Here is a 24,765-nt window from a genome sequence, read left to right on the forward strand (position 1 = left end):
AGGTCAGCTCTGCTGCAGAGGGTCCCTGTGTGGGGCCGCCTGGTGGTTCTCGGGTCAGGTTCAGGCTGTGTGTCTCCCGTGCCCTCAGTGCGTCCTGTCGGGAGGTGCCTGGTGTCACCTGTCTCTGCAGCATACATCACCTCATCAGTAGTGGCTGCCAGGCCCCAGCCGTGAAGTCACTCTTTACTGTTTGTAGGTACCAGGTATTTTGTGGGGAGGCTTCTATAGCTGTGGTATGATCCCAGGGTGTCTTTTATCAGTGGTTATAACCTGTTACCATGATCACTTGTTTCGATGTTCACATTGTCCGGCCATGGCCAGTGGGAGCCCCTTCCATGTGGCCCCGTGACCTTTGCATGTGTCTCTGTCCTTCTGGAGTGGGTCCTGCTTCCTGGATCCCTTGTCCTTTCCCCATTCCCGTCCCTTCCCCCGGGATCAGCTGTTTCTCCAGGGAGCCTGGTTCCTCTGGGAAGGGGACTTTACTGAGTGCTTGCTGTGGGGCTTGGCAGAGCTGGGGAATGTGTTTGTGTGCAGACTTTACAGCTACGTTTATGTATCTTAGTCCGTTTGTTTAAACTGAAATTGTTAAGTGAGGCTGGTATCTCTGCTTCCAGTCCATTACCACAGGGTTTATGCCAGTTCCCTTACCTTCCATGTTTGTGCTTCCTTCTGTGACGGTGAGAAGCCCGAGTCCTGTTCCCTTCATACCTGTTTGATCAGATTCCTCAAGGTGTCCCATTCGGTCACCATTGTCCCCCATCACGTGGCCCTGACTAGGGCGCTGGCACTCACGCTGGTCCTCTTTCCTCCCCGCCATGGGCAGGGGTCTGCCTTTCCCCTCAAGGCCCCCAGGTTGGGCCAGGCCCCTGCACTGCAGGACCCTGTCCCCTACCTTGGAGCCCTAGCCCCTCTCTTCCTCAGCAGACAAACCCCTCCTCTCCCCCCACTCACACCTTCTCCCTGGTCTGGGCCAGCCCTCCACATACCTGCCGTGCTTGGCCCCACAAGCCACTTCTCAACTGAATTGTTTGGGGGTGGGGGCTGACCTTTTAAAGAGGCACCCACACCGCCATGTGGAGCAGCCTGCAGGAGGGCCGCTGGCATGGCTGTGGCCCAGCAGCCAGGAGAAGGAGCAGAGCCAGGTGGGTGGCGTGTATGCAGTGGGTGACGAGACCCAAGGTGCCTGGCCTGTGGGCTCCCCGTGGGCCCAAGGTCCAATCTGCTCAGGCTGTGGCCGCTTACCCCCCGCCTCTCACTCTGCTTTCCTTGCAGCTGTTGAGCCAGGAGACAGTGGTGAAGTTTGTGCGTCGGCACAGCCTCGTCCTGGAGCTCAGTGACAGTGGGGCTTTCCGCAGGAGCCTGCATGACCCCGATGGGCAGGTGGCTGCCTATGTGAGCGAGGCGCATGAGCACGACGGGCATCTATACCTGGGCTCCTTCAGGGCCCCCTTCCTCTGCAGACTCCGCCTCCAGGATGCGTAAGACCCTGCGTGCCACAGGGGCCAGGAGGTGCGTGGACACACCCTCCTGCCTGTGACCCCACTGGTCACCCTCGCCTGGGTTTGGCCAAGTGTCTCCCATGGGGAAGATGCGACCATGTCGAGCCATGTGCTTTCAGACACCTCCCAAGTACTGTGGTTTTCTTGGACCCGGGACTTGGTGTACTTAGCCAGCCCCAGGTTTGGGGTAGGGGGAGAGCAGTGGGGGTTGGCGGGAGGCTGGATTTTGCTGCTGGTCTGTCCTGTCAGCCTCTGCATCTTTGCTGTTAAAGGGGTGGTATCATCTCTGGGTGGCGGGGGACCCAGGAGGATTGGGGGAGCTCAGCACAAGCGTATATGAGGCTGCAGGTGGGGTATGGGGGTGCAAATGGCACTGCTATGTTCCCTAGAGTCCCGAGTCCTGGGCCTGGGCCCTGGGTATCCCTCTTGTGGCTCCACTCCTGCCTGCCCGGCACCCTCCCTGCCCAAGTCCCCGCCAGCCTTTGAAGACCAGGCCGAGGCTTGTGTGGGGGATGAGCATGTGATTCCAGCAGCTCAGGACTCACCGGTCTCTCTGTGCATGGCCTCCTGCATGGGTCCGAGGACAGGATTAAAGGCAGGCACAGGGCAGGGGTGTGGGGATTCCTGTTTACAAACCTGGCTCCTTACCCCCAAGCCAGGCGTGAACAGTGCAGTGTTGGTGTCCTGTGTCCTGTCCGCTCCTGTGTCACACGCCTGATGCTGCTCTGCATCCTCATGCTGTCCGCATGTGTCCCGGGTGTTGGGTGACCCATGTGACTGTGATAATTAAATGGATTTCCCTGGGGATTCGTCTCTTTGATAGTGTTGTTGGGCTTTCTTCTCTGCTTTAATCTACTTTAACCATGAGATCTGGCTCCTCTGTGTGTCGTGAGGGCTGTTCTGCTGGGATTGTGTTTAGATTTGCTCGGCAGCCCCCGCCCCCCCCCCCCAGCCTGCCACCCTCACTGGTTCAGTTGCACGACACTGCTCTCCTGTTTTCCAGCCTGCAAAGTAGGGCTGACATCTGCTGCTCCTTTCCTGGGTACTTAATGAGAACACAGCAGGGCTTGTGACTCTGGAGTTGTCTCTGTAATCTGAAAAGATAGTATTTTATATAGGGGTGACATTAAATGTCAGGGAGAGCTGCCAGTCCTGGTGAGACCTGAACCATCTGTGTCTTGTGCTCACAGCTCCACACCCACCCCCACCCCCGTTTTAGGGGAAGAGAGTCGGGATCTGATGGGGCTTGTCCTGAGTTGCCAGCTTTACGCACAGCAGTGTAGGGCAGTCAGACTGGCTTCGTTGTTGTGATGTGACCTGTCCACTTAGTGTTGTTTACGTGATGTCTTAGGAAATGCTGCCTAGTGGTGAACTCCGTGCCTCGAGTGTAGGAGCAGCAAGGTGGAGCCTGACCCTCTGCCACAAACATGTGGCCTAGGCACCGACCCTGAACACCTCCTCTTGGTTGGGACCCCAGGGCTGTGTTCTCAGTGCAGAGAAGCTGGCAGCTTTTCACAGTTTCCAGCAAAGGAGTCTTTTTGACTCAGATGTTGGTTTTCTGTCTCAGTGTCATTTCCTGTGTTTTATCTAGTAATTTGTCACGGCGAGGTGCAAAATACACCCTCATCAGGCTTAAGTACATGATATGCTTTTGTTGTAAATGCAAAGTGTGTTTGTTCTCATGTGAATTACTGTATTTGCTCTTAAAATTAAATCAGGTGACTCCCTCACTGTGTGCACGTCATCGTCTATTACAAAAGCGCCGTCTGAGCTCAGTTGCTGCCTTTCCTAGGACAGAGGTTCCCCCCGCGAGGGTTTGTCCTCAACAGTGTCCTCTGCAGTTTTGAGGTCTCCTCTGTGCTGACCTTTATATGATGCAAGGAGGTGTGGCCACATCTTATGGGGAAATCAAGGACTGAGAAGGGCCTGCCCAGGGCACAGGCAGCCCACAGCAGGTCATCTGAAGGGGCTGGGGGGCGAGGAGGCAGGCAGCCGCCCAACCTGGGGGTCAGGCCAGTGGTGCCCAGTGCCCTGAGGCCGGGCAGCAGCAGGGCTAAGCCCTGCCGGTGGGGCCCTGGGTGGCGGGCATTCCTCAGAGCCTGGCCCATCTGCAGCCCAGGGTAGCTGGGTGAAGTATGGAGCAGGGCCCGGAGTCTGCATGGCCGGAGAGCAGGGTGAGCCTGTGGGCAGTTCTGGAACACTCAGGGCAGGCTGTCTGTTGGGACTGACTGCTTTTGGTCAGTTGGAGACCTCAAGCATTCCTTCTTTGTGGTCATAATTCTTGTAGTTCTTAGAATCCCAGGTCCTTAGCTTCATCTTTTCCCAGTGACAGTGAATTAAATGAAGTACAGCTTTTCTGTGTCAGAATCTTTTCCTCTGAGTCACAGTGATGCTGATAAGTTTAAACAAACAGGTAAAACTGGGTGGCAGTAGGGACTTCAGGCCATCAGGGTAGGTGATGCCATTATGGGGCAGAGGGGGAGCTTGGGCAGGGATACAGGGATGGGGTGGAGGGGACAGCGTTCTCTGGCACCGCAGTTTTCAGGGGATACCTGGCCTTGGGCCCTGGTGCGTTTTGAACATGAGTGAGGACAGACCGGAGGGCAGAGCCTGGGCCCCATGGCCCTGAGAGCTGCGTTGGAGGCATCTGACCCTGATGCTGGACCTGGTGTGTCTGCCATCCTGCTCCTGTCTGGGGTCAGGCACAGGCTAGACTTGCTTATGTGTGTATAAGGGCTACCCTCAGTGGCTCTAGGATCTTGAATGGATTAAATGTCACAGGGCCTTGTGGCCACACTGCCCCTGAATTAAGTGACCAGCAGGCGAGTGAAGGCAGCAGAGCTGGAGGCGGCTGTGGAATTGTCGTTACTGTCTTACTGGGTGGTTCACGCTGACCATGTTGACAACAGCGCACTAAATTGTCATATGTTATTGAATGCAAATTTTCTTTTTCCTGTGAAATATTGTGTCCACTTTTTTTTTCTTTTTGTCTTTTTGCCATTTCTGGGGCCACTCCTGTGGCATATGGAGGTTCCCAGGTTAGGGGTCGAACGAGAGTTGTAGCCACCGGCTTACACCTCAGCCACAGCAATGCAGGATCCAAGCTGCATCTGCAACTTACATCACAGCTCACAGCAACACCAGATCCTTAACCCACTGAGCAAGGCCAGGGATCAAACCTGCAACCTCATGGTTCCTAGTCAGATTCGTTAACCACTGCGCCACGACAGGAACTCCTATTGTGTCCATTTTTAAAGGTGACAGTGTGTTTTGTGCTCATCTGTAATTGGAAGAGGATGCCCCAGGCTCATGGGTGCAGGCATCTGGATCACCGCTTCCTGTGGGGCCCAGCCTTGCCCATGTCTCTCCCCACCTGCCTCTCTTTCCTGAGAGCCACCCTCCTCACCTGCCTGGCACGGCACCAAGCCCCAGCAGCAGAGAACCAGGGGGGTGGCCCCACTCAAGACAGTCACGGGCCTTCACTCTCCTGCATGCTTGGACAGGCCCCCCTGCCCCCAGCGCTCACCTGCCTTCAGAGTCTCCCCTCAGCAGGTCAAGGACAGTCAGCTTTGAGGCATTCAGTTCTTTGTTTATTCCTGATGGTTCACTGAGAGGCCACGGTGTCTGCTCGGTGCTGGGCCAATTCAGACAGAGGATGAGTCCAGGCTTTGCTCACGGGCTGGGGTGGCAGGGCAGTGGGTGGGGACCCCCAGGGGTCATCGCATCGGAAGACTGAGTTCATGCAGCAGGGCCTCCTTCCCGCCCAGCCGTGTGGCACTTTGTGGCCCTTGTACTGCTCTCTGCTCTTGAGAGCCCAATGGGGCAGCAGGGATGCAGCTGGGAGGCAGGCGTCAGTGGCATCGGAGAACAGAGACCTCAACGCTCTGGAGCCAGGGGACGACCCACACTTCAGAGTAGCAGCTGAAGGTCTGTAATGAGGGGTGATGAGGGTCCCCCTTCAGGAAGGCTGCCTCCCCGCCAGGGCGTTCCCACCGCGCCATGCGTGCCCGCCACACCTTGGAGGTGGGTTCCCAAGGGGCTTTGTGTGTGCTCACATGTGCATGTCTGCACATGCGTGTGTGTGTGCGTGCCCACGGGCGTGCATGTTTGTGTGTACTCACATGTGCATGTCTGCACACGCGTGTCTGTGTGGGTGCCTACAGGTGTGTGTGTGTTTCCTTTACTGAGGAGTTTTCTCCTTGCCCTGATTTATTTTTTAAAAAGTCTCAAACCTACGGAAAAGTTGGAAGAATAACTCAACACCTGTATTTACAAATTATCAAAATTTGCCGCATTTGCTCTCCCCGTGTAATTTCCACCCCCCAAATCTGCAGTGTTTATCCCTGGAAATGTGTCTCTGGGAGCCAGGAGGGGTGGTTGGCTGGGAGTCCTGGGGGCTGTTCTTGCTTTCCCAGGGCGGTGGGGGTGGGGGTGTCTGGGACCTGGTGGTCAGGGAAGTGCTGAGGGTACTTCCCGAGGCAGTGGAGGTTGTTGGAGGGGGTGGGGAATTGGGGTGGGGGCTCGCAGCCGGGAGGTGAGAGCTCGCTTACCCACTGCAGGCTGTGGTTGGTCTGGAAGCTGCAGTTGTCCAGGCTCGCGTGGTGGCCCAGCTTCTTGCAGGTGGTTCTGCTGATGTCCATGTCCAGCATAAACTTCAGGCCCTTCACTATCTAAGGGCAGAGGGTGGGGCTCGGTCACTAGGTTCAGGACGTGGCGATAGTCGGGGTGGGCTGTCCCCTCCCCAGGCTTGGGCACACGTCCTGCAGGAGGTGGGGAGTGAAGACTCCCTCCCCATGGTCTGGACCCCAGAGCCCTGATGATGCCTGGGTCCGCCCGTGCAGACCACCCTCCGCCATCGTGACTCCCGTCTCAGAGTTTGCATTTGCCTCCATCCTGTGCCTGGAGGTGACCATTATGGTGAGTTAGCTGTGGGGTAGCATCGGGCACCACAGGTCCTCAGGCTGTGGGTCTTGCTCCCCAAGGGCAGCTCCGCAGTCAGTCAGCAGGCTGCAGGAGGCCCTGCTTTTAGCAAGTGACTGTCACATCACTGTGTTCTTGGCACCAAGGATGAGCCAGGCCTGGCTGCCCATGAGGTCCACTGGGAGGGGGTTACTGAGAAATGTGGGGACCTCCCAGGGCCTGACGCTTGTGCAGGGAAGGGCAGTGTCTGGGGGAGCGTGGCCCAGAGTGCTTTGGGGCTGCAATGTGGCAGCCTGGCAGAGGCAGCTTGTTCCTGGGGGCCCATCGGTGCCCCTCTGGTGGCCGCTCTGCCCTGCCCTCCTCCCCATGCACTGCGGCCTCTGCTCAGAAGGTGCCTGGTCCAGTAACAGCCTTTGTGCCCGACTGGTGGCCCAGGGTCCCACTGCCTGAGGGCCGTTTGTGGCTGTGGTCAGCCTCCAGGTAGACAGGCCTGTTGAGACCTGGCCGCCTTGGGCTGTCTGAGCCCAGACCCACCTGGACGAGGGCCTTGCTGATGTGCGACTCCTTGAATAGGAAGGCATCATTGCTGCAGTTGTTGAAGCTCTCAGCGCTGTGTCTGGCTGCCCTGAGCACATCAGGGTCATTGGTCTTGATGGTCTTGGGGCATCCTGGCCTCACACCTGAGTCCAGGATCTGGGAACAAAAATCTGGGCGAGAAACAGAGCCAGACAAGAACATTGCTGTGGGTGTCATGCCCCTGCCTCTGTGCTCCTCCCAGTGCGGCCCCCCGGCCCCTTTACCTCTCGCCTGGCCATCCATCTTCCCAATCTGTCCACACCTCGCCCCCCAGTGCGCCTGTGTGCGTCCCCAGGGCCACCTGTACACAAGCTGAGGGCCAGTGCCATGGGTGGCACCGAGGTGGGTAGGATGTGGTCCATCCCTGCCCGCATGGCCACTTTCAGTACCCAGGTCATCCCCAGCAGGTCCAGAAGCCTGGGCACACCCCTAGGCCCAGAGCCTCTCTCAGGATGGGCCCTGTGTTCCAAGAAGTTGCCCCGGCCCTGAGGCCACCCTCTGGCTCCTACCCCTCAGCATGTCCCAGCAAGTGGCTGTGGGGAAGTCCCTGAAGGCTGTCCTCCACTCCTGGGACTCGCTTGGGTCTGCCCGCTGCCAGGTTGCTGCAGCGCCCATATGCCACCTCCTTGGGTGTTTGGGCAGCAGGAGGTGATGGCTTTTCTGGTTGGTGGCTGAGGGGTGTCTTGACTTCATTTGTTTCTTAATTTTGCTGCAGTGGTCACAACTACTTATTTTTAAAGTTTAAATTCTTGGGGAGGGAGGATGGGAAGAGGTTATTTTGAGTTGCAGTCTTCTTCTCTCTTCTAAGGATTCCCCAGGTTTTCCTGAAACACTGGTGTGTCAGAGGTGACACAGGGCTGATGTCCCTGGGGGTGTGATGACTGCTCTTTGCTTTCACTGAAGCGGATGTGTGTCTGTGCCTCATGTGTCAGGGCTACGTCCTGGCCGGGGCAGAGAGGGGCACCTGTGGTGCTGTCACCGGGGGTGGGGTCAGCACACGGTGGCCAGGTGGAGCCCCAAGAAGTGGATGAGCTTCCAGCAGAGAGAAGGGTCTGTGCTGCTGGGTCCCCTCCTCACAGGAACCTTGCTGGGACTGCAGACCCAGTGCTGGGTGTGGGCCCCACTACCTGAGGAAAGAAATCTTGACTTGTGCGAGGAAAACAGTGGCAGGAGGGCAGCGGAATGTGGAGGCTTCATTCCTTGGGGGCTGGACTGGGTGTCCCACTGGGTACAAGGACTCCTGGTCATGGGGCCTGATTTCCTTGAGCTGGGGTAGGGATTAGGGCCGGTGGGCTGGCTGCGCTGGGACCCAGGGCTGTGTGCTGGGAGCCTTGGCCAGGATCGGTCAAGCTGCTGGAGCACCTTGGAGGGCCGGCCCGTATGCAGCTCACAGCAGAGCATGAGACAAGGTGGATGCCCAGCTCAGCGCTCAATGGGGAGATCCTGCTGGCCTGTCAGTGATCCCGTCACATAAAGTGAGGGTCCTGGAGACCAGTTCCACTGCTGTGCGAAACCTCCTTGGGACTGGATGTCTGATGCGGTGCTGGGCATGTGAGACGCCCACCAGGTGCGAGAAGCAGGCTGGCTGGGGCCAGCCACATGCAGTCTGGCTGAGGGGTGGGGTCTCCGGCCTGTGGCTGCAACCATGGAGGGTGCTGGCAGTGGGCAGAGAAGGCCTAGACTTAGTGTGGGTCCAGGTAGGTTCTGCATAGGGTCTGTGACTCCAGGGTGACCTGCCAGCCTCTTCGTGAGTGGGGCTGCTGCTGGCTGGGTCAGGACAGGGTAGCTTTGCAAGGCTCCTTCGACAGGGATGGCTTGTGCCACCTGGGAGGACGCTGGTGGGTTTTTGGAGTCTCTGAAACTCTGCCTTGAGATAACCCGGCCCTTGCGTGGTGGTCCGTGGATGCTGAGCTGGGCTGTGATGCGGGCTGTGGACATGGCACTGGGTTGGTCAGCTGGGTGGGCTCCTGGCCTGCTGCTGAGGACGGGGAGTCCTGTGTCATCTTCAGTCTGGAAAACTGCCCGATTTCTGCTGTCAGCGTCGTCTGAACAATAGCGGGGAAGGACCGCCTGGTGGGCCTCCTGTGCGTTTGTGGATCTATAACCATGACTATTTTTTTCTTTGTACAAATTAACGTCTATTGCTTTTTCTGATTATAAGCTTACCTATTTGGTAGGAAACTTGAAAGATACAGAAGGTCTAAAAAAAAATAGCACTCACTCTCAGTGTCTCAAGGGAACCACTGTTACCTGTTTTTTCTTTTTCTTTTTTTTTGTCTTTTTTTAGGGCCGTGCCCATGGCATATGGAATTTCTCAGGCTGGAGGTCGAATTGGAGTTGCAGCTGCTGGCCTACACCACAGCCACAGTAACTCGGTATCCAAGCCTCATCTGCAACTTACACCACAGCTCATGGCAGCACTGGATACTTAACCCACTGCTCAAGGCCAGGAATCAAACCTGCATCCTCATGGATACTCACTGGGTTTGTTACTGCTGAGCTGTGATGGGAACACCCACTGTTACCCAGTTTTTATTAAAAAAATTTTCTTTTTATCTTTATGGCTGCACCTGCAGCATGTGGAAGTTCCCAGGCTAGGGGTTGAATCAGAACTGCAGCTGCCCACCTCCACCACAGCCACAGCAACGCCAGATGTGAGCTGCATCTGCGACCTACACCACAGCTCACGGTAATGCCAGACCCTTAACCTGCCAAGTGGGGCAAGGGAATCGAACCTGCATCTTCATGGATACTAGTCAGGTTTGTTACCACTGAGCCACAGTGGGAACTCCAACCTGCTTTTTAAAGAAAATGTGTTCAATTTCATTTTGCTCGAATTTAGCAGGATTATAATAATGAAGTGAAACTAGGTGAGGCTGAACCTCTGCTGACTGTGCCCTCCACACAGGCTCAGTTCCTAAGCCATTTCTATCAAGTTACAGAGTTTATGAGAAATATGAATTGGTTTGTTTTTATTTCACATCATTTTCCTAAAACGTAGGCTTCAATTCAGTGAGGCTTCATCAACATAGTTGTCCAAATAAACAATAAAACCCTATTTTCCATTTTAAAAAGTTGAAAAGACAGGAGTTCCCGTCGTGGCGCAGTGGTTAACGAATCCGACTAGGAACCATGAGGTTGCGGGTTCGTTCCCTGCCCTTGCTCAGTGGGTCAACGATCCGGCGTTGCCGTGAGCTGTGGTGTAGGATGCAGACGCGGCTCGGATCCCACGTTGCTGTGGCTCTGGCGTAGGCCAGTGGCTACAGCTCCGATTCGACCCCTAGCCTGGGAACCTCCATATGCCGTGGGAGCGGCCCAAAGAAATAGCAAAAAGCCAAAAAAAAAAAAAAAAAGTTGAAAAGACAAACCTATTTTCAGAGTGACCCTTCAAGAGATGTCAGCAGGAGAGGTTGGAGTAGAATAAGCCCAAAGAGGGGCTCAGGGCCCAGCAGGAGCCCCTCCCCTTCCCCACACCGAGTGACCTTGTGCCTCTGTTGGTGGGGTGGGGGCTGTGGTCCTTCTTCTACTGGGAAGAAAAGGCCTGGAAAAGGCCTGCAGGTTTAAATCTAGCTCCAGCCGACTCTAAAACCATGCTCTTTTTCTCCCAAGTGTTTATCGGGGGTTGTGGGCAACTCTGGGGGCTCAGAGATGGGGGAGGATCTAGGAGGGAAGGACAGTGACAGTGACACTGACTTGGCAGAGGGGGCTCCAGGAGGGGGGTGAGGGGATGAGTTAGTGGGGAGATGGGCGTGGGTGGAGAGAGCAGAGCAAGGTCAGATCTGACCGCCGGGGTGGGGGCGGAGGAGGGGCCGTGACTCACATTGGTATATGGAAGTTTCCAGGCTAGGGGTCAAATGCGAGCTGCAGCTGCCGGCCTACACCACAGCCACAGTCACAGAGGATCTTTAACCCACTGAGCGAGGCCAGGGAGTGAACCCACATCCTCATGGATACTTAGTCGGATTCGTTGTCCCTGAACCACAATGGAAACTCCCCAGCTGGTCTTGAAAACTGACTCAGATGGCAAGAGATGGGGGACCCAGGACTTGGGAAGATTAGGGTGTCTGTGGTGCAACCCCCTCAACTAACAATATCAGTACTGTGCAAGGCTTGGAGGGAGGAGGGCGGAGGCCCAGCCGCCAGGTCCAGTGTAGACTCCCTGTGATGAAGACAGAGCCCTGGGACCCAGAACCCTGCCAGATCCTGACCCCCCTCCCACCTGGGAGTAGTTGGGACTTGCTTCAGAACCAGCAGGCCTGGGCATCCTGAAGGCCTCTGGGCGCCCCTTCTGTGAAGTCACCCCCAGCCCCTTCAACACCTGTCTCCTCTCCTGCTGATCAGAGTGGGAAACAGAGCTTCCAGGACACGTTCTGATGTTTCTTGCTGAAAAGTGACTCCCTATCCATTATCAGTGATCCCATGTCCAGCCCCTGTCCTGCCTGTCCGCACACCTGTTCGTTCCTACAGCCGCTTCTTCACCACCGACTCGCCCATTGACTTGGAAGGCCGGGCTCTGTGTGCCCTGGCCCAGGGGTGCTAGCTTCCCTCTGCCAGCACGTGGACACTTCACGGGAATGTCTGTGGGTTCACATTAGATCCACGGTTGAGCTGGTGACACAGGAGCTTGGGGACACTGTTAGCAGAAGTATGGGCTGTAGCAAGTTAACTGTTTCAGGGAGTTCCTGTTGTAGCTCAGTGGTAATGAACCCAACTAGTATCCACTAGGCCGTGGGTTCGATACCTGGCCCCACTTAGTGGGTTAAGGATCCAGCGTTGCTGTAGCTGTGGCATAGGCTGGCAGCCACAGCTCCAATTCAACCCCTAGCCTGGGAACTTCATATGCTGCGGGTGTGGCCCTTAAAAGACCAAAAAAAAAAAAAAAAAGTTAAAGATTTCTCTGCAGGTTTAGGAGGGTGTGGTCTGCCCTTGAGTTGCCACCAGACACGGTACAGTTCCTAGAAGTGGACAGCTTCCTAACAAGCTGCCAGGAAAGCTCCAGGAGCAGGTTTTGGTGGATGCCTCTCAGTGTGCTTTTCTAAAAAGCTGGGAGAGTTGGGATGCACGCTGGCAGAAGGGCACTAGGGTCCTGGCCGGCGTCCCCGTGCTGAGCTGGAGGCACCAGGCCCTGTGGAGAGTCCTGGCCCTGCCTGCATGGCCCCTCCCTGATGGCTGCGGGAGCTCAGGGCCAGCTGGGGGCCCCCACTCCCTTCCTCTTTCAGGAGAGTTATGTGTGGCTGGGAGGTGGGGGGATCTGAGGGGGAAACAGGGTTCCCAGGAACAGAATGGTGACTTCCTTGCTGGAGGCCCCATGTCCCCGGTGGTTTACTTGGCAGGGAGTGGCAGCTGCTTCTGCGCCAGCATCAGAGAGCCCTTGTTGTGGGCAGGGTCCTGGCGCTCAGACCAGGAGGCAGTGCCTAGGGCCTGGTGTAGTGAGTAGTAGTAGTAGTAGTGAGTAGCCCATCATTTCGAGGGCACATGTGTCCCCTGGCACGAACAGAATGCTGGTTCATCCTGGCCTTAACCCACTGGGACATGCCCCGAGTCTGCATCCCACCACTTTCTCTCAGTGGCTGTGCCATCTCGGTGAAACTGCTTGGCCTCTCTGAGCCTCCTCATCTGTGTAACAGGGTGATGATGGCACTGGCCCCACAAAGAACGTGCACTAGTGTCATGATCATCAAAGATCAAATAGGCAGAATGGCTGCAGTGGGAGCTTTGGGGTCAAATGGGTCCATGCTGGGAAAAGTCTCCAAATGCAGAGGGGGGTCAGTGGCCCCCATGCCAAGACCTCCCCTGTGGTCAGTGGTCGCTGAACGCTCCCAGCTCCTGCCTTTGGTGACCGATGGTGCTGGACCCAGGTCGTGCCCAGGTGGCCTGTGGTGGGAAGATGGGCCGTGCGAGCCTGGCTGGGGGGCTTCCTGGTCAGGTTGAGGAAGAAGGGCTTTCCATTTTCAACCGAAGGCAAAGGCTGAAGAAATCGATGTAGCAATTTCCTAGGTTCTGATGGGCAGGGACGGAGGCTGCCTGGGCCCCACATGCAGGTCAGTGCGGTTTAGCACCAGGGGTGGATAGGCCAGGTGGTGACACAGCGGCCCCTATTCCCTGCCCCCAAGGAAGGCTTTGGAACCCGCTCTCAAGAGGAGGTGGGGGCAGACTTGGGCCCAGCAGAGCTGCTGTCTCTGCTTGACCACCGGACGGGCCTCCAAGCCACTTGCGCCACAGACAAGGCCCGAGGCTGGGTCACCTACCCTCGGTGTCCCAGGTCACTGGTCCTGCCTCGGCGCTCCCCACCTATAGCCTGTGGCCAGGCTCCAGCCCCCTTTGCAAAGGGAGTAAGATAGATACCAACTGCCGCTTGGCCCCTCCCCCTTCTGCTGGTCACTTCAGTGCCAGGCACCAGCTTCCTAGTGCATGTGAGGGCAGGTCCTCATGGGCTGTGTGACTGGGCAAGTCACCTAACCTCTCTGTGCCTCATTTCCTGGCCCACAGGTGGCAGCTTCCTTCCTCCCCCAGCCCCAACCCCCAGCGCCGGCCTGGTGGGAAAGATGAAGGCTTAGGATCCCCGTGAGCCAAGTGACAGGACAGCAGCGGAGGCAGGAAGGATGCGCCATCAAATAGAATCGGCCTGACCGCTACCCTGTGTGCTATAGCTGCGGAGGGGCCACGGGGGTCCCTCCCTCCGCTGCTGCTGGATGGTTTTCAGGACCCCCACAGGCCCCAAGAATAGCAGGGGGCAGAAGACATTTCCCTGGTCCCCAGGTCCCCAGATTCCCCCAAGGCTGCTCCCCACAAAAGCAGCTGTTGTGGGGTCCCATGGAACCTAATGTGCCTCAGGAATGGGGGAGGGTTGGGGGCAAGCTCACGGCGCCCAGGCAGCGGGAGACCCCCTCTTACCTTGTGAAGGGCCCCCGGTGGCAACCAGGACCAGGGTGCAGACGGCTAGCAGCACCCCGGCAGGACGCATGGCTGTGCCCAGGGCAGTGTGTGCTGGGCGCGAGGTGGTGGGGGAGCCCCGCCCCACGAACTGCCTGCCAAGGGGGTGGGGGGTAGTGGTTTTTTGTTGAGTCGTTTTGGCCAGAAGCTCTTCACCTCCACATCCCTTGGCTACAAAGTAAACCGCTTCCTTTGTAAAAGTTTCCAAACAGCAATTATTTGCAGGGCAGGAGGAAGAGGTGAGAGCTATGAGCAAACCCTGCGATTTTCTACCCTTAGAACACATGGAAGAGACATTATAGCAGAAAAATGAGCAGGGATTTTAGGAAGCACAAGTACTGGGGGTTCCTTCTCTAAAAGGTGAAAAGGGTGAGCTCCCTAGGCCCAGATTCTGGGGTCCGAGTGGCCCCCTGCAGGAGATTGTCTTGCTGGTATGAACGGGTGGTGATAGTGAGAGGGTGTGTTGACAGCACTTAACTGTGTGCCGGGCACTTTTCTCGCTGTTTCTTTAATCCCCCACCATCATGTAGGGAATTACAACATTGTGTGAGTCCAGGAAACTAAAGCACAAGGGGATGAGAAGTTGTGCGGAGCTCTGCAGAGCTGTGGCCCAGGCCCAGCAGTGTGGCCTCGGTCATACCCACCGTCACCACCTCCACCCCACCACCCCCCAGCCTCCCAGGTCCAGGGCCCTGAACCTGGAGCAGTCTGTGCCAGCCACACAGGCACTGGCCTGCTTGCAGATGCCAGCTTGGCCATGGGGACTCTGAGGGTGGCCCAAGTGTGCTGACGCATCATCTAGCAGGACTGTCAGCAAAGGCATCGTGGAGCCTTGCAGAGCAGCATGTGGGACCTCTGGAGGAGCCTGGGTGTGTGTGTGTATGACTCATGTGCATTTAAACAATGTACAGAAGAAACATGAGCTCCAGTTGCCCCGGCAGAGGATTATCCGATGGGCTTCTGACCCTTGTGTTCTGCGTGTGCTTTTTCTTTTCTTTCTTCTTGCTTTCTTTCTTTCTTTTTTTTTTGTCTTTTGCCTTTTCTAGAGATGCTCCTGTGGCATGTGGAGATTCCCAGGCTAGGGGTCCAATCGGAGCTGTAGCCACCGGCCTGCACCAGAGCCACAGCAACGCGGGATCCGAGCCGCATCTGCAACCTACACCACAGCTCACGGCAACGCCGGATTGTTAACCCACTGAGCAAGGGCAGGGACTGAACCTGCAACCTCATGGTTCCTAGTTGGATTCGTTAACCACTGTGCCACGATGGGAACTCCTACATTCCTTTTCTTATATTATCTTCCTCTTCAGATCGCATAAATCTTTTGCCTTTTACTTTATTTTCTAAAATCCATGGTGGTGGTGGTCTGAATGGTGGGGCAAAACACCCTCTTCTGGGCTGGGTGGCGAGCAGACTTTGTCCACACGGTGGCGCCACGACCCAAGAAAAAAACTGGTCCCGTCTGACTTTTCCCAGGCTGGTGGCCCCCCTGCTCCATTCCCCACATTTGCAGTGATGGCGATGGATTTCAGCTGCCCTCCGCCCTCTCTGGGGAAGAGTGGTTCTTAGGGGGGGGTCATAGCAGGGGTGGGAGAGACTCTGCAAATCTTCCAGCTGGGCCTCGTCCTAGAGGATCTTGGTGCTGGTGGGGGTGGAGTTCCCACACCAGCTGCTGCCCGCATGTGGGCAGGGATGGGATGGGATGCCCCTCTCCTGGAAGATCCACAGGCCAGGGCTGGAATGACCTAAGACGTTGGTGCATGTCTGGACTTGATCTGGCTGCTGGCTGGGCCTCAGTGGGGTGTCGGCATGGTGGCTAGTCCTCAGAATAACTGTCCCCTGGAGCTGGTCCCCAGAATGACTGTCCCCTGGAGCGGCATGTGGAAACTGCATCATCTGGTATGACTTAGCCTTCAAGGTCACACAGTTTTACTTCTGCCAAAACCACAGACCTAGGAAATCAAGCAGCCCCCACCTTTCAGGGGACAGAGTATGCGGGAAGGGACATGTTTTGTGAGTGTCCTTGGGTGTTATCTGCCTCAAGTGGGTCTCGAGAGAAATAAGATCTAAATCTCTCTGGAAGGGACCCTGTCTCCCTGACTTTACCACCCACTGCATGTGTCACATGTTGCTGCCTGCTGGGCGGGGCCAGGGCAGGGCAGCAGGACTGTGGGCTCGTTGGCCTTGCAGCTCAGCGGTCCAGTTCTGGAGAGGCTGGCACTGGCTCATGGAGTGTGTTCCGATTGGCCCACATCAGTTCAGTTGATTCAGAGGTGACTGAAAGACTTATGTTCTATGGCTTGGGGAGGAAAGGGTGTCTTGTTTTCACCATCTTGCTCCCCCTAATTTCTTCATGTTAAGTGGCATGTAGCCCCAGCCCCCAGAGCTACTGGTAGCCTTCTTAGTATAGGAGGGCAGCCAGGCTGGTGAGGAAGATAAAACAGAGAATTTCAGAGACTCAAGTGTGATTAAACCCCTGGATCAAACCCACCCTGAAGCTCATAATTTTCCAGTTATGAGTTCTCATAAAGTCTCTTGTTAAGACCATTCTATTTGAACTTTCCAGTTTCCTTTCCCTTTTTCTCAGCATAAAAACCCCAGCTGACAGATGGGAAGCAGGTTTGTGGCTGGGTCAGTATCAGGGGGTATGTGCCTGCCAGTGGCCACCAAATCGGGAGGGTGGAGAAGTTACCAGGAGAACCAAGAACCTTCCCAGCGGTAATGGGAGCCTGGATTCACAGGTGGGGCTGAACTCAGGTGCCACAGGCACAGTCCATTTGCAGCAGATGGAAGTGGGTGTGGTTTCTGGTGCTGCACACAACCTGTCTCACCTGCTGCAGTGTGTTGTCTTCTGCCCAGAGGTCACTTGGAGGTCTGGCCTGGCTTCTGACACCCTGTCACCTAAGGTTGCCAGTTAAATACAGGACACCTCGTAAATCTGAATTTCAGAGGAACTTCAAGTAAGTTCTTAGTACAAGTATATCCTAAATGTGGCATAAGATATACTTGTACTAAAACCATTCATTCTCTAAGATTTAAATTCTCTTAACTTCAGTGTGTTAGACCTGGCAGCCCAGCCCTCGCTTGGCCTGGTGACCTGGGCAGAAGGATAGAATTGCCAGCTCTTTACACGTGACTCTTCCTACAGAACAGGGGGCTCTCAGCTCAGGGCGCTGGGGAATCCTCCCGGTCAGCTGAGCACGCCAGCCAGCCCTGGGCTCTGGTTTGGTCCCCAGAGCAGGAAAAGCCCTTGGTCCTGATAGGATGGCATGCGATACCTCTGCTCCACTGGCCCTTGCACTTTGCAGGTCAGAAGCATCCTCAGAGGCCCTGATGGGCGCTCTCTGTGGGGGCTGGGTGCTATCTCTCAGGTGGCTCTTTGGAGGCTGGGCTGCATGGCCTCACGCTGTGTTGCCCCATCACGACGTCACATTGTTTAGGAGTGTCCTGGAGGAGGCAGTGGCCTCTCACGGAGTCCGGAGCTCAGCCTCACAGTGGTCTGTGCTGCCCTGGGTGGCTGAGGCCCAGGCCTGGGAGCTGGGGGCTTGTCTGGAGGAAACGGTGTCACTCAGGCCCAAGCTGCCCTCAGGAGCGGAGGTGCAGATGCCTGCTCTGCCACTGCTTAGGGGCATGGGGAACTCTGGCCCCACAGTAGGACTACAGTCCTCATTCTCCAGCCCCCCTTCCCCGGCGCAGCCTGAACCCCTGGCCTGAGTCAGTCTCTGCAGGCCCATCCCACTCCAGCACCATCTTGTCTGCTTTTAGGTTGGGTTCTGATGACTGGGTAGGCGTTTTCTTGGCAGGGTGAAAGCAGAGGGGGCAGCCAGAACGGAGGCTGGCAGGAGTCAGATGTTCCTTGTCAGGACAGGACAGGTGCTGCTGTGTGTCGCTGCAGCTGTGGACAGAGGAGGCCGCCCAGCCTTATCACTTGGGCCTGGAACTCAGGGTCGTTCTTGGGGCTCCCTGACCCTGGGAAGGTTTGCTTAAGGGGAGTAGGTGGTGGTGTTGACCGTGAACCTGGCTCTGCAGCTCTCAGCTGCGTCCTTGTCTCTGGCCTCGTCCAGTTTAAGCCTCACGCTGCAGGGTGGTGGCAACAGTGTTACCTGTGACCTGGTGCCGGGAGAGCCGAGGGCTGTGTGCAGATTCAGACTCTGTCGGCTTCATGGCCCCTGGGCCCTCCTGAGTTTCAGCATGTGCTACACTCCCTTCAGTTGGGTTTCTGGCCATAGGCTTTTGGGGTCTGGGGCTGGGACAGGAGGACAAGGAGGAAAGGGCTCGGGGCAGGATACCGGGTTTGGAGCCGGTGGGGGTGGGGGGCTGCCGACCGCTGAGGGGAGCTCTCTGACCTGTCCCCCCTACACCTTTCTCTCTGACCAAAGCCTCGCTCTCTGCTCTGAAGATTCATGATTACATTTAATGCATCCCTCGCCCCTGCCCCATATCCTGGGTAACCTCCCCAAGCCCTACATCATGTCTGCAGAGCCCTCTTCCTGAAAAGCACTGAGGTCACAGGTTTTAGGCTGAGGATGGGGGCCTCTCAGGTCCACTGTCCAATGGGCTTGGGGAAGTGTCAGGGGCGTCAGGGGGAGGAAGACCGGCTGCTGGACTTGAGGGGACGTCCTGGCCCTGAGGAGGTGGTGGGAGCTGGTGAGGCCTCTGGACGCCTCTCACCTTCATTATCGTCCTTGGGGAGGTCTCACACTGAGGCCCCCTCCCTCACCAGCAGGACTGAGACAAAGATTGGAGCACTTGGGCATGGCGGGAAGGGGTCCCAATGAGACACACTTGCCCTTGAGGACAATGGCCAGACCACCTGTGACCTTGGCTCCTTGCCCACGCCCGCCAGGAAGCCGACCACAACCTCTGCCAAGTCTGCCCAATGGTCAGGCTTGGTCAGGATCTGCCAGCTTCCCCAACTCTGTCCCCATGTCCAGCTTGGCATCAACCAAAGAACGAAGCTGGATGTGCTGCCTGGTGAGGTCCCTGGGAGGCCCCACATTTCAGCCAACTGGAAACCTACCTCATAACCTCCACCTGTTTCCCCCACCCGCGGTCTGCACACGCATCTCTGCCACACGCCATTGTCTGTCACAAACTCTGAATAGGTGCGTGTGCTTGTTCTGTCCATGGCAGGAGATGTGGGTGGAGAGTGGGGCAGGGTTGTGGCCTTTTCAGGTGGGTGAGTGAGCAGCTTCTTGCTGGCCTCTGGGGGTCTCAGGGCCGGGCCCCCGGAGGGTGAGGAAGTGCTGGGTGGAGGGTGAGCCCCAGGAGCGGCTCCTGGAGCAGAGGGGTCCCCCCAGCAGCACGTCTGCCCACCAGGTTCTGTGGTGTGGGTGGGGCGCCAGGAGTACCTGGCAGCTTCAGGTGGGGTGTGGGTTCCTCCGTGGCCGCTCATCAGGAGAGCCCCGAAAGCTGGGTAAAAATGCAGACTGTTCCTCAGTGAACCCTGACCTTGGATCTGGGTGTGGGGCGGAGCTCCAGGACCCAGGTAGACAGCACTCTGCTGGGTCTCAGGAGGCCCTCAGGCCAGGTAGGCACCTGCCTGCCCCCAGCCCAGGTTCACTTTCCTTTCCGTGTCCCCTTGTCTCACGGACAATCATGGATTTCATGGATTTCATGATTTCAGTGGATGAAGATGGTCTGGGCTTCGGTCCCCCTTGGTGTCTGATGATCTGTTTGTGCCTTGAATCAGGTGCTGGGGATACCTTCCCTCGGGCGCCTCTAACTCTTGGGCCTCGTTCATGTGGCTCCTCCCTGATGTGGAAAATGCACTTCAGTGGCTTTCCTTCTGCCCTCAGTGTCTGTAGCCCTTGTGTAAAATTTCCAGATTGCAATTTCCCTACCCTGGGTTGTGCTGTCAGCTGGGGTTGGCATCCCTGCCCCCTGGCTTTTGTCCTGTCCCAGGTGACTTTTCATTCGTGCAGGTGAATATGCTGCAATGTTTACCCTCCTGACACCTGGACTTACCCGGTGCATGCATGGGGGTGTGTGGGGGTCTCAGAACCACGAATGCAGGGTCCAGGGATGGTTACGAAGCTTCGCTCTTCCCTTGATTTCTCCCACAACTCTTTGTAGAAAAAATTTCCAGCCTTTCCAGAGAAGCTGGCTGCATTGTCCTGTGGACACTCATAGGCCACCCTAGATGCCACAGTTAACTTTTTCCACAGGGGCTCCCTCCCTCCTCTAGCCCATCTTGTTGCTTTTGCATGTTAATTACAAAGTAGCTGTGCTTCAGTCAGTGCTGAATCCCAGGGACCCCCTCCCGCCCTGTGACCATGACTGTGGGGCCTCAGTGTAAATTCCTCTGGAGACGGGAACTGCTCTCTGCTGCAGCCCTCTTTCATTGCCCCAGCTGTCAGCAGGTCCCTTCAGGACCAGGGGCCCAGTGATAGGCTCCCCTTCTCCCAGGTGTGACTTCAGAAGAGGACATTGAACAGAACCAAGAGGTGGAACTCTGTGGGGTTGTTGGAACCTGTGGCTGCCCCCCCGCCTCACACCCCCACTGGGCCTCTGGTTTAGAGGGGCCTCAGGCCCAGAACGTGCACATTCAACAAGCTCCCAGGGGTGGGGGCTGCTGCTGCTGCAGCTCATCCAGGCTCCACTTTGAGAACCACCAGTCTAATCATGGAGGCTTCTTAGAAGTGCATTTACCCTAAAGTAACTGCTTAGGTCTTGCGTGTCCCTTGGGAATAGGTATGGGGACATGCTTCTGACCTGAGGGTGCCACAGTCTTTCCCCCTGAGGAGGCCATGCCAGCCCCTCTCCTGGGCTACCCAGATCCACTTGGCTGCTGACAACGGGGCAGGAAGCTTTACCGGGTGACGAGCCCCTGTTCTGGGTGTTTCCTCTGTGGGCTGCGTGTCTCTGCAGATTGGACTTGGGTCACCCTGGTGGCCTTTCTGTGGCTCTCCTGGCTGCCTGGGTGTCTGTTTTGGTTCCCAGGACCGTCACGGGATGGGGTCCTGGCTGGAGAGAGGCACTGTCATTAGACCTGGGTAGACACACCACCAGGAACCTTTCTTTGCTTAATTTATTTCCTCGGCGCCCAGAGTAAAATGCTGCGTAAGAAAGCAGGTGCATGTCTCTGCATGTTTCTGAGAAGGCCTTTGCCTCTTTCTGCAGACTGGCAAAGGCTGTCTTTTACACTCCGCGGTTGCAAATTAAGTCATTAAAGGGTAAACTTGTGTTAATTGTCGATGGCTTTTTAGTACCTTCATGGATGGCCAGGCTGGGGACACGTGTGGATTTCATGAATTTCTCCATGCTTTTGGGGTTTGGCTTGAACTCAGAGGCCCTCTGTGAGAGAACTCTTGTAAAAGCTTTAATTAACTCTTGCCAGTGTCAATATGTTTTATTACCTTCCGCAGCCCACAGGCTCCCTAGTGACTAATTTACTCGGATGTTCCCAGCCACCGGGAGTGGTTTGAGTGGCTTTATGGGCTCAGCTCAAGGGCAGTTCCTCCCTGTCAGAGAGGATAACAGCGCCGCTCTGCTCTGGGGTAGTCAGAACTTGTTGGATCAGAATCAGAGGGGCTAAGCTTGGAGATATGACCTTGGCCATGCCCTTGAAGGCCACATGGGGTCAAGTTTGGGTCCTGACCTTCACTTGGAAGCCGTGGAGTGAGAGTGAGTCACGGCCACCTCAGGCTCCTTTTCCTTCCCTTTGAAGGTGAGGGTAGGAATCTTGCCCTTAGGCGGCCAGATGTGGGGCATCTTCGCAGCCACAAGTGTGCGCGGAGGTGCTTGACTCCCGCTGCTTTGAGCATGGCCTGACCCCAGGACCTATTCTGCCTCAGCCCAGTGCCTCCCAGCCCTGCATGTGGGTGCAGAGCCGACGCCTCCTCAAGGGACAGTGCACATTGTCATGACGTCCCCAGGTGAGCACGTCAGCAGAGGACACAGGTCATGCATCTCTTGCCGCCCCCGCCCCCCAACAACTGTGGTTTGGGCCCCACTTCCTGTCCCTAGAGAGTTTAAATTGCGAGGAAGCTTGGGGTGGCCGTTATGCTCAGGAGAAAACAGGAGCCAAACCCCCTCCCTTCAAGCGGCTGTCTCAGCCCAAATCACAAGATGGTTTCTTCGTTATTTGTGGAAAAGATGGTGAAGAATTTAGAGAAATTGTATAAGTGGTTAAAATCTTTTATTTCGTCTCTTAAACGTCAGATTTTCAGAGGCTGGCAGACAAATTAGAAGGGAACAGTGTGTGGGTGGCACGTGGGAGTCCATCTGAAGCTGTGACGTCTGGTTCCCCAGCAGTGCGTGGGCTCCGCACGCTAAGATGCTCCCCAGCCTTGCTGGTCAGGGGTATCCGTCCTCACAGTGGGGGCACTGTGCAATTGGCTCAGACCTTCAGTCTGGCCAGGATGGCCCCAGAACCAAGAGACCAGTGGAAATCAAACAGCGTCTGCACTTAACAGCTAAATTGTGTCACATTAGCCAGCCAGGAAATGGTTTGTTGACAAGGACCATCTCCTGGCGTTTTGTTAGCAGGTTAAAAAGCTATGAATCAGCCATAAACAATTTCCTCTTCTGTCTGCATGCCGTGGGGACCGTGAGATGTGCTGATAAGGCCAAATTCAATGAGAAATGAGGAGCAGGTGCAGCTGTCTGGACCCACAGTCTGTCCTTCCTGGGACTTACCCCCTGTCCCCACCCTGTCACTTCTGGCCACCTGTCCACATACCTTGTCTTGCTCTGTCCACTGGGACCTGGGCAGTAGTGCAGGGCCCTTGGGATGGGGACCACGTCCCACATCTTTCTGCAGGTGAGGGTGGCAACCATGATGGCCCCCGTCCACAACAAAGCTGTTGATGCTGCCCGCTGAGCAGGTGGTCCCTTCTGGTCACCTCTCAGAGGCTGCTCAACCTCAGGCTGCCTTTTTGGAGGGGCCTAGCCCCTGATGGACCCTCTGGCATGGCCCCGGCAAGGAGGGGCTTTTGGGGGTGGGGGGCTCATGAGAGGTGATGCTGGGGAGGAGGAGGCACTGCTATGGTCAGAGGGAGGGTGTCTGGCATGGACACAGATAACCCTGAGCCTTCTCGGTTGTGGATGATGCCCCTGCCAGCCAGTGGGGTCTGTGTGGCCCCCACCCCGTCACCCCGTGCAGGTGAGAGATTGACTCAAAACAGTCAACACTAGGCCCGCGTGCTTGGGGTGTTTCTGCCTGTCTTGGTCTCTGGCTCTGAAATAGAAAGGTGCCTTGGTGGTTCAAGAGCTCAGGCGTTCACTGGGAACAGGAATTGGTCTGGGTTTCTGAAGCTGGGGTGCTGGGCACTGCCTGTGCCCTCAGGAGGAATGAGACGTGGCTGTGAAGTGCTAGTCGGTGTTGGCGGGGAAGGTGGGTGAGAGTGGAGGGTGGAGGAGAGGGAGCCTCTGGGTCCTGACATACAGCACTGAGGCTCTAATGGACAGACCTCAGGGGCAATTACTCACTGTTGGAACATGGAAGGGGGTGAAGGAGGGTTAGGGACTCATTTCTGGAAGAAAGCAGGTGACCTGCTCTCGGGGCAGTGCCTGGGGTCCTGGTGGGTGTGCAGAACCTCCACCTCTGCGGGCTGCTTTGAGGGTGGAGCCTGTGCAGCGGTGAATCTGCCCAGACCCGCCTGCTTCTTACTGTGGCCCTGCCTGGCATGGCCAAACCTCAGTGGGAAAGTATTGCTCCCCGAAAAAGCTCTTGTTGGTCTAAACTCTAAACAAGTGCTTGGATTATTGTTGCGTTTGTTACATATGGTGTATGTAATTTATGTGAAATACATGTGACATATAATACATATATATCACAGTCCTGTACTATATGTAAAGTCATGTATGTTATGCATGGATGGATGGATGCTGTGTGAGTTAGGGAATGCTTTAGGTTACTGTGTGCTGATTACTCCTTCTTGAATACACAGCGTTTTCTACGTTGCAGTCAATTGGGGACCCGCTGACAGAGGCCACCTCGCATGAGGACTCAGCTCCCATCATGGTTGGGAGGTTCTGTCAGCTCACCCATGTACAGTCCTGGGAGCTCCTCCAGGTGAGGTCTGTGTCTTCAGCCCCATGGTCCTTGGCATTCCTGTGCTGAAACGACAGATTCTAAATAACACATGACAGCAAAGTGTTTGTAAAGACAAATGACTAGAACTGGAGCTACTTTAATTCTGTCATTCTCGGTGACCACCCAGAGCTTACATTGTGTTTAAGATTTAACTAGTGAGGAGTTCCCGTTGTGGCACAGCAGAAACGAATCCGACTAGGAACCATGAAGTTGCGGGTTCTATCCCTGGCCTTGCTCAGTGGGTTAAAGATCTGGCATTGCCATGAGCTGTGGTGTAGGTCTCAGACATGGCTCGGATCTGCCGTTGCTGTGGCTCTGGTGTAGGCTGGCAGCTACAGCTCCGATTACACCCCTAGCCTGGAAACCTCCATATGCCGCCGGTGCGGCCCTAAAAAGACAAAAATAAATAAATAAATAAAATAAAATTTAAACTGTGAAATAGAGAATTATTTGCAGGGTTTTCTTTTTCTGATTTGTAAATGTAAATTTTAGTTCCCATATGAAATGTTTTGCTGAGTTTGGATAATATCTTTATGGTAGAAATTTCATTTTCTATGAAAATTGTTAATCATTTAAAATCTAAAGAACGAATCAAGAAAATAATGGTTGTTGCTGTTAGATGATTGCTTACTTTTTATTTATTTATTTTTTTGGCTGCACCTGGGCTTATGGAAGTTCCTGGGCCAGGGACTGAATCTGAGCCATAACTGTGACAATGCTGGATCCTTTAACCCACTGCACCTGGCCAGTGATTTGAACCCGAGCCACCATAGCGACCCAAGCCACTGCAGTCAGATT

The 24,765-nt window shown here is 55.8% G+C and overlaps 2 protein-coding genes across 4 annotated transcripts in view; one reads left to right on the plus strand and one right to left on the minus strand.

Moving 5' to 3' along the window:
- Positions 1-24,170, plus strand: part of APMAP (adipocyte plasma membrane associated protein) — a 47,223-nt gene extending 23,053 nt beyond the window's left edge. Inside the window, exons 9-10 of one of the 3 annotated variants that reach the window (XM_047771570.1) lie at positions 1,273-1,509; positions 23,822-24,170. In XM_047771570.1, coding sequence (XP_047627526.1) covers positions 1,273-1,482 — 210 coding nt within the window. In that variant the 3' untranslated portion in view covers positions 1,483-1,509; positions 23,822-24,170. Of the gene's footprint in view, positions 1-1,272; positions 3,230-23,821 lie in introns of those variants that run through there. The other 2 variants (XM_047771569.1, XM_047771568.1) reach the window with 2 other exon arrangements.
- On the minus strand, positions 5,068-14,013 carry CST7 (cystatin F). Its single transcript, XM_047771571.1, has 4 exons — positions 13,890-14,013; positions 6,954-7,126; positions 6,050-6,169; positions 5,068-5,428 (listed from the first exon to the last, which is right to left on the minus strand). The coding sequence occupies exons 1-4, from the start codon at positions 13,957-13,959 to the stop codon at positions 5,351-5,353; spliced, it is 441 nt and encodes a 146-aa protein (XP_047627527.1). The 5' UTR covers positions 13,960-14,013; the 3' UTR covers positions 5,068-5,350.
- Positions 24,171-24,765: the final 595 nt, after the last annotated feature.

Source organism: Phacochoerus africanus, chromosome 3 (assembly GCF_016906955.1).
Source record: "Phacochoerus africanus isolate WHEZ1 chromosome 3, ROS_Pafr_v1, whole genome shotgun sequence".
NCBI classification, from domain to species: Eukaryota; Metazoa; Chordata; class Mammalia; order Artiodactyla; family Suidae; genus Phacochoerus; species Phacochoerus africanus.

Excerpts from the sequence above, each read along its gene's own strand:
- CST7 (XM_047771571.1), bottom strand. The coding sequence starts at position 13,959 with ATGCGTCCTGCCGGGGTGCTGCTAGCCGTCTGCACCCTGGTCCTGGTT. Across the intron at positions 6,170-6,953 it reads TCAGCAAGGCCCTCGTCCAG|ATAGTGAAGGGCCTGAAGTT; the intron begins GTGGGTCTGGGC and ends CTCTGCCCTTAG. Across the intron at positions 5,429-6,049 it reads CCAACCACAGCCTGCAGTGG|ACCTTCAGCTGCTACTCTGA; the intron begins GTAAGCGAGCTC and ends CCCTCATTACAG.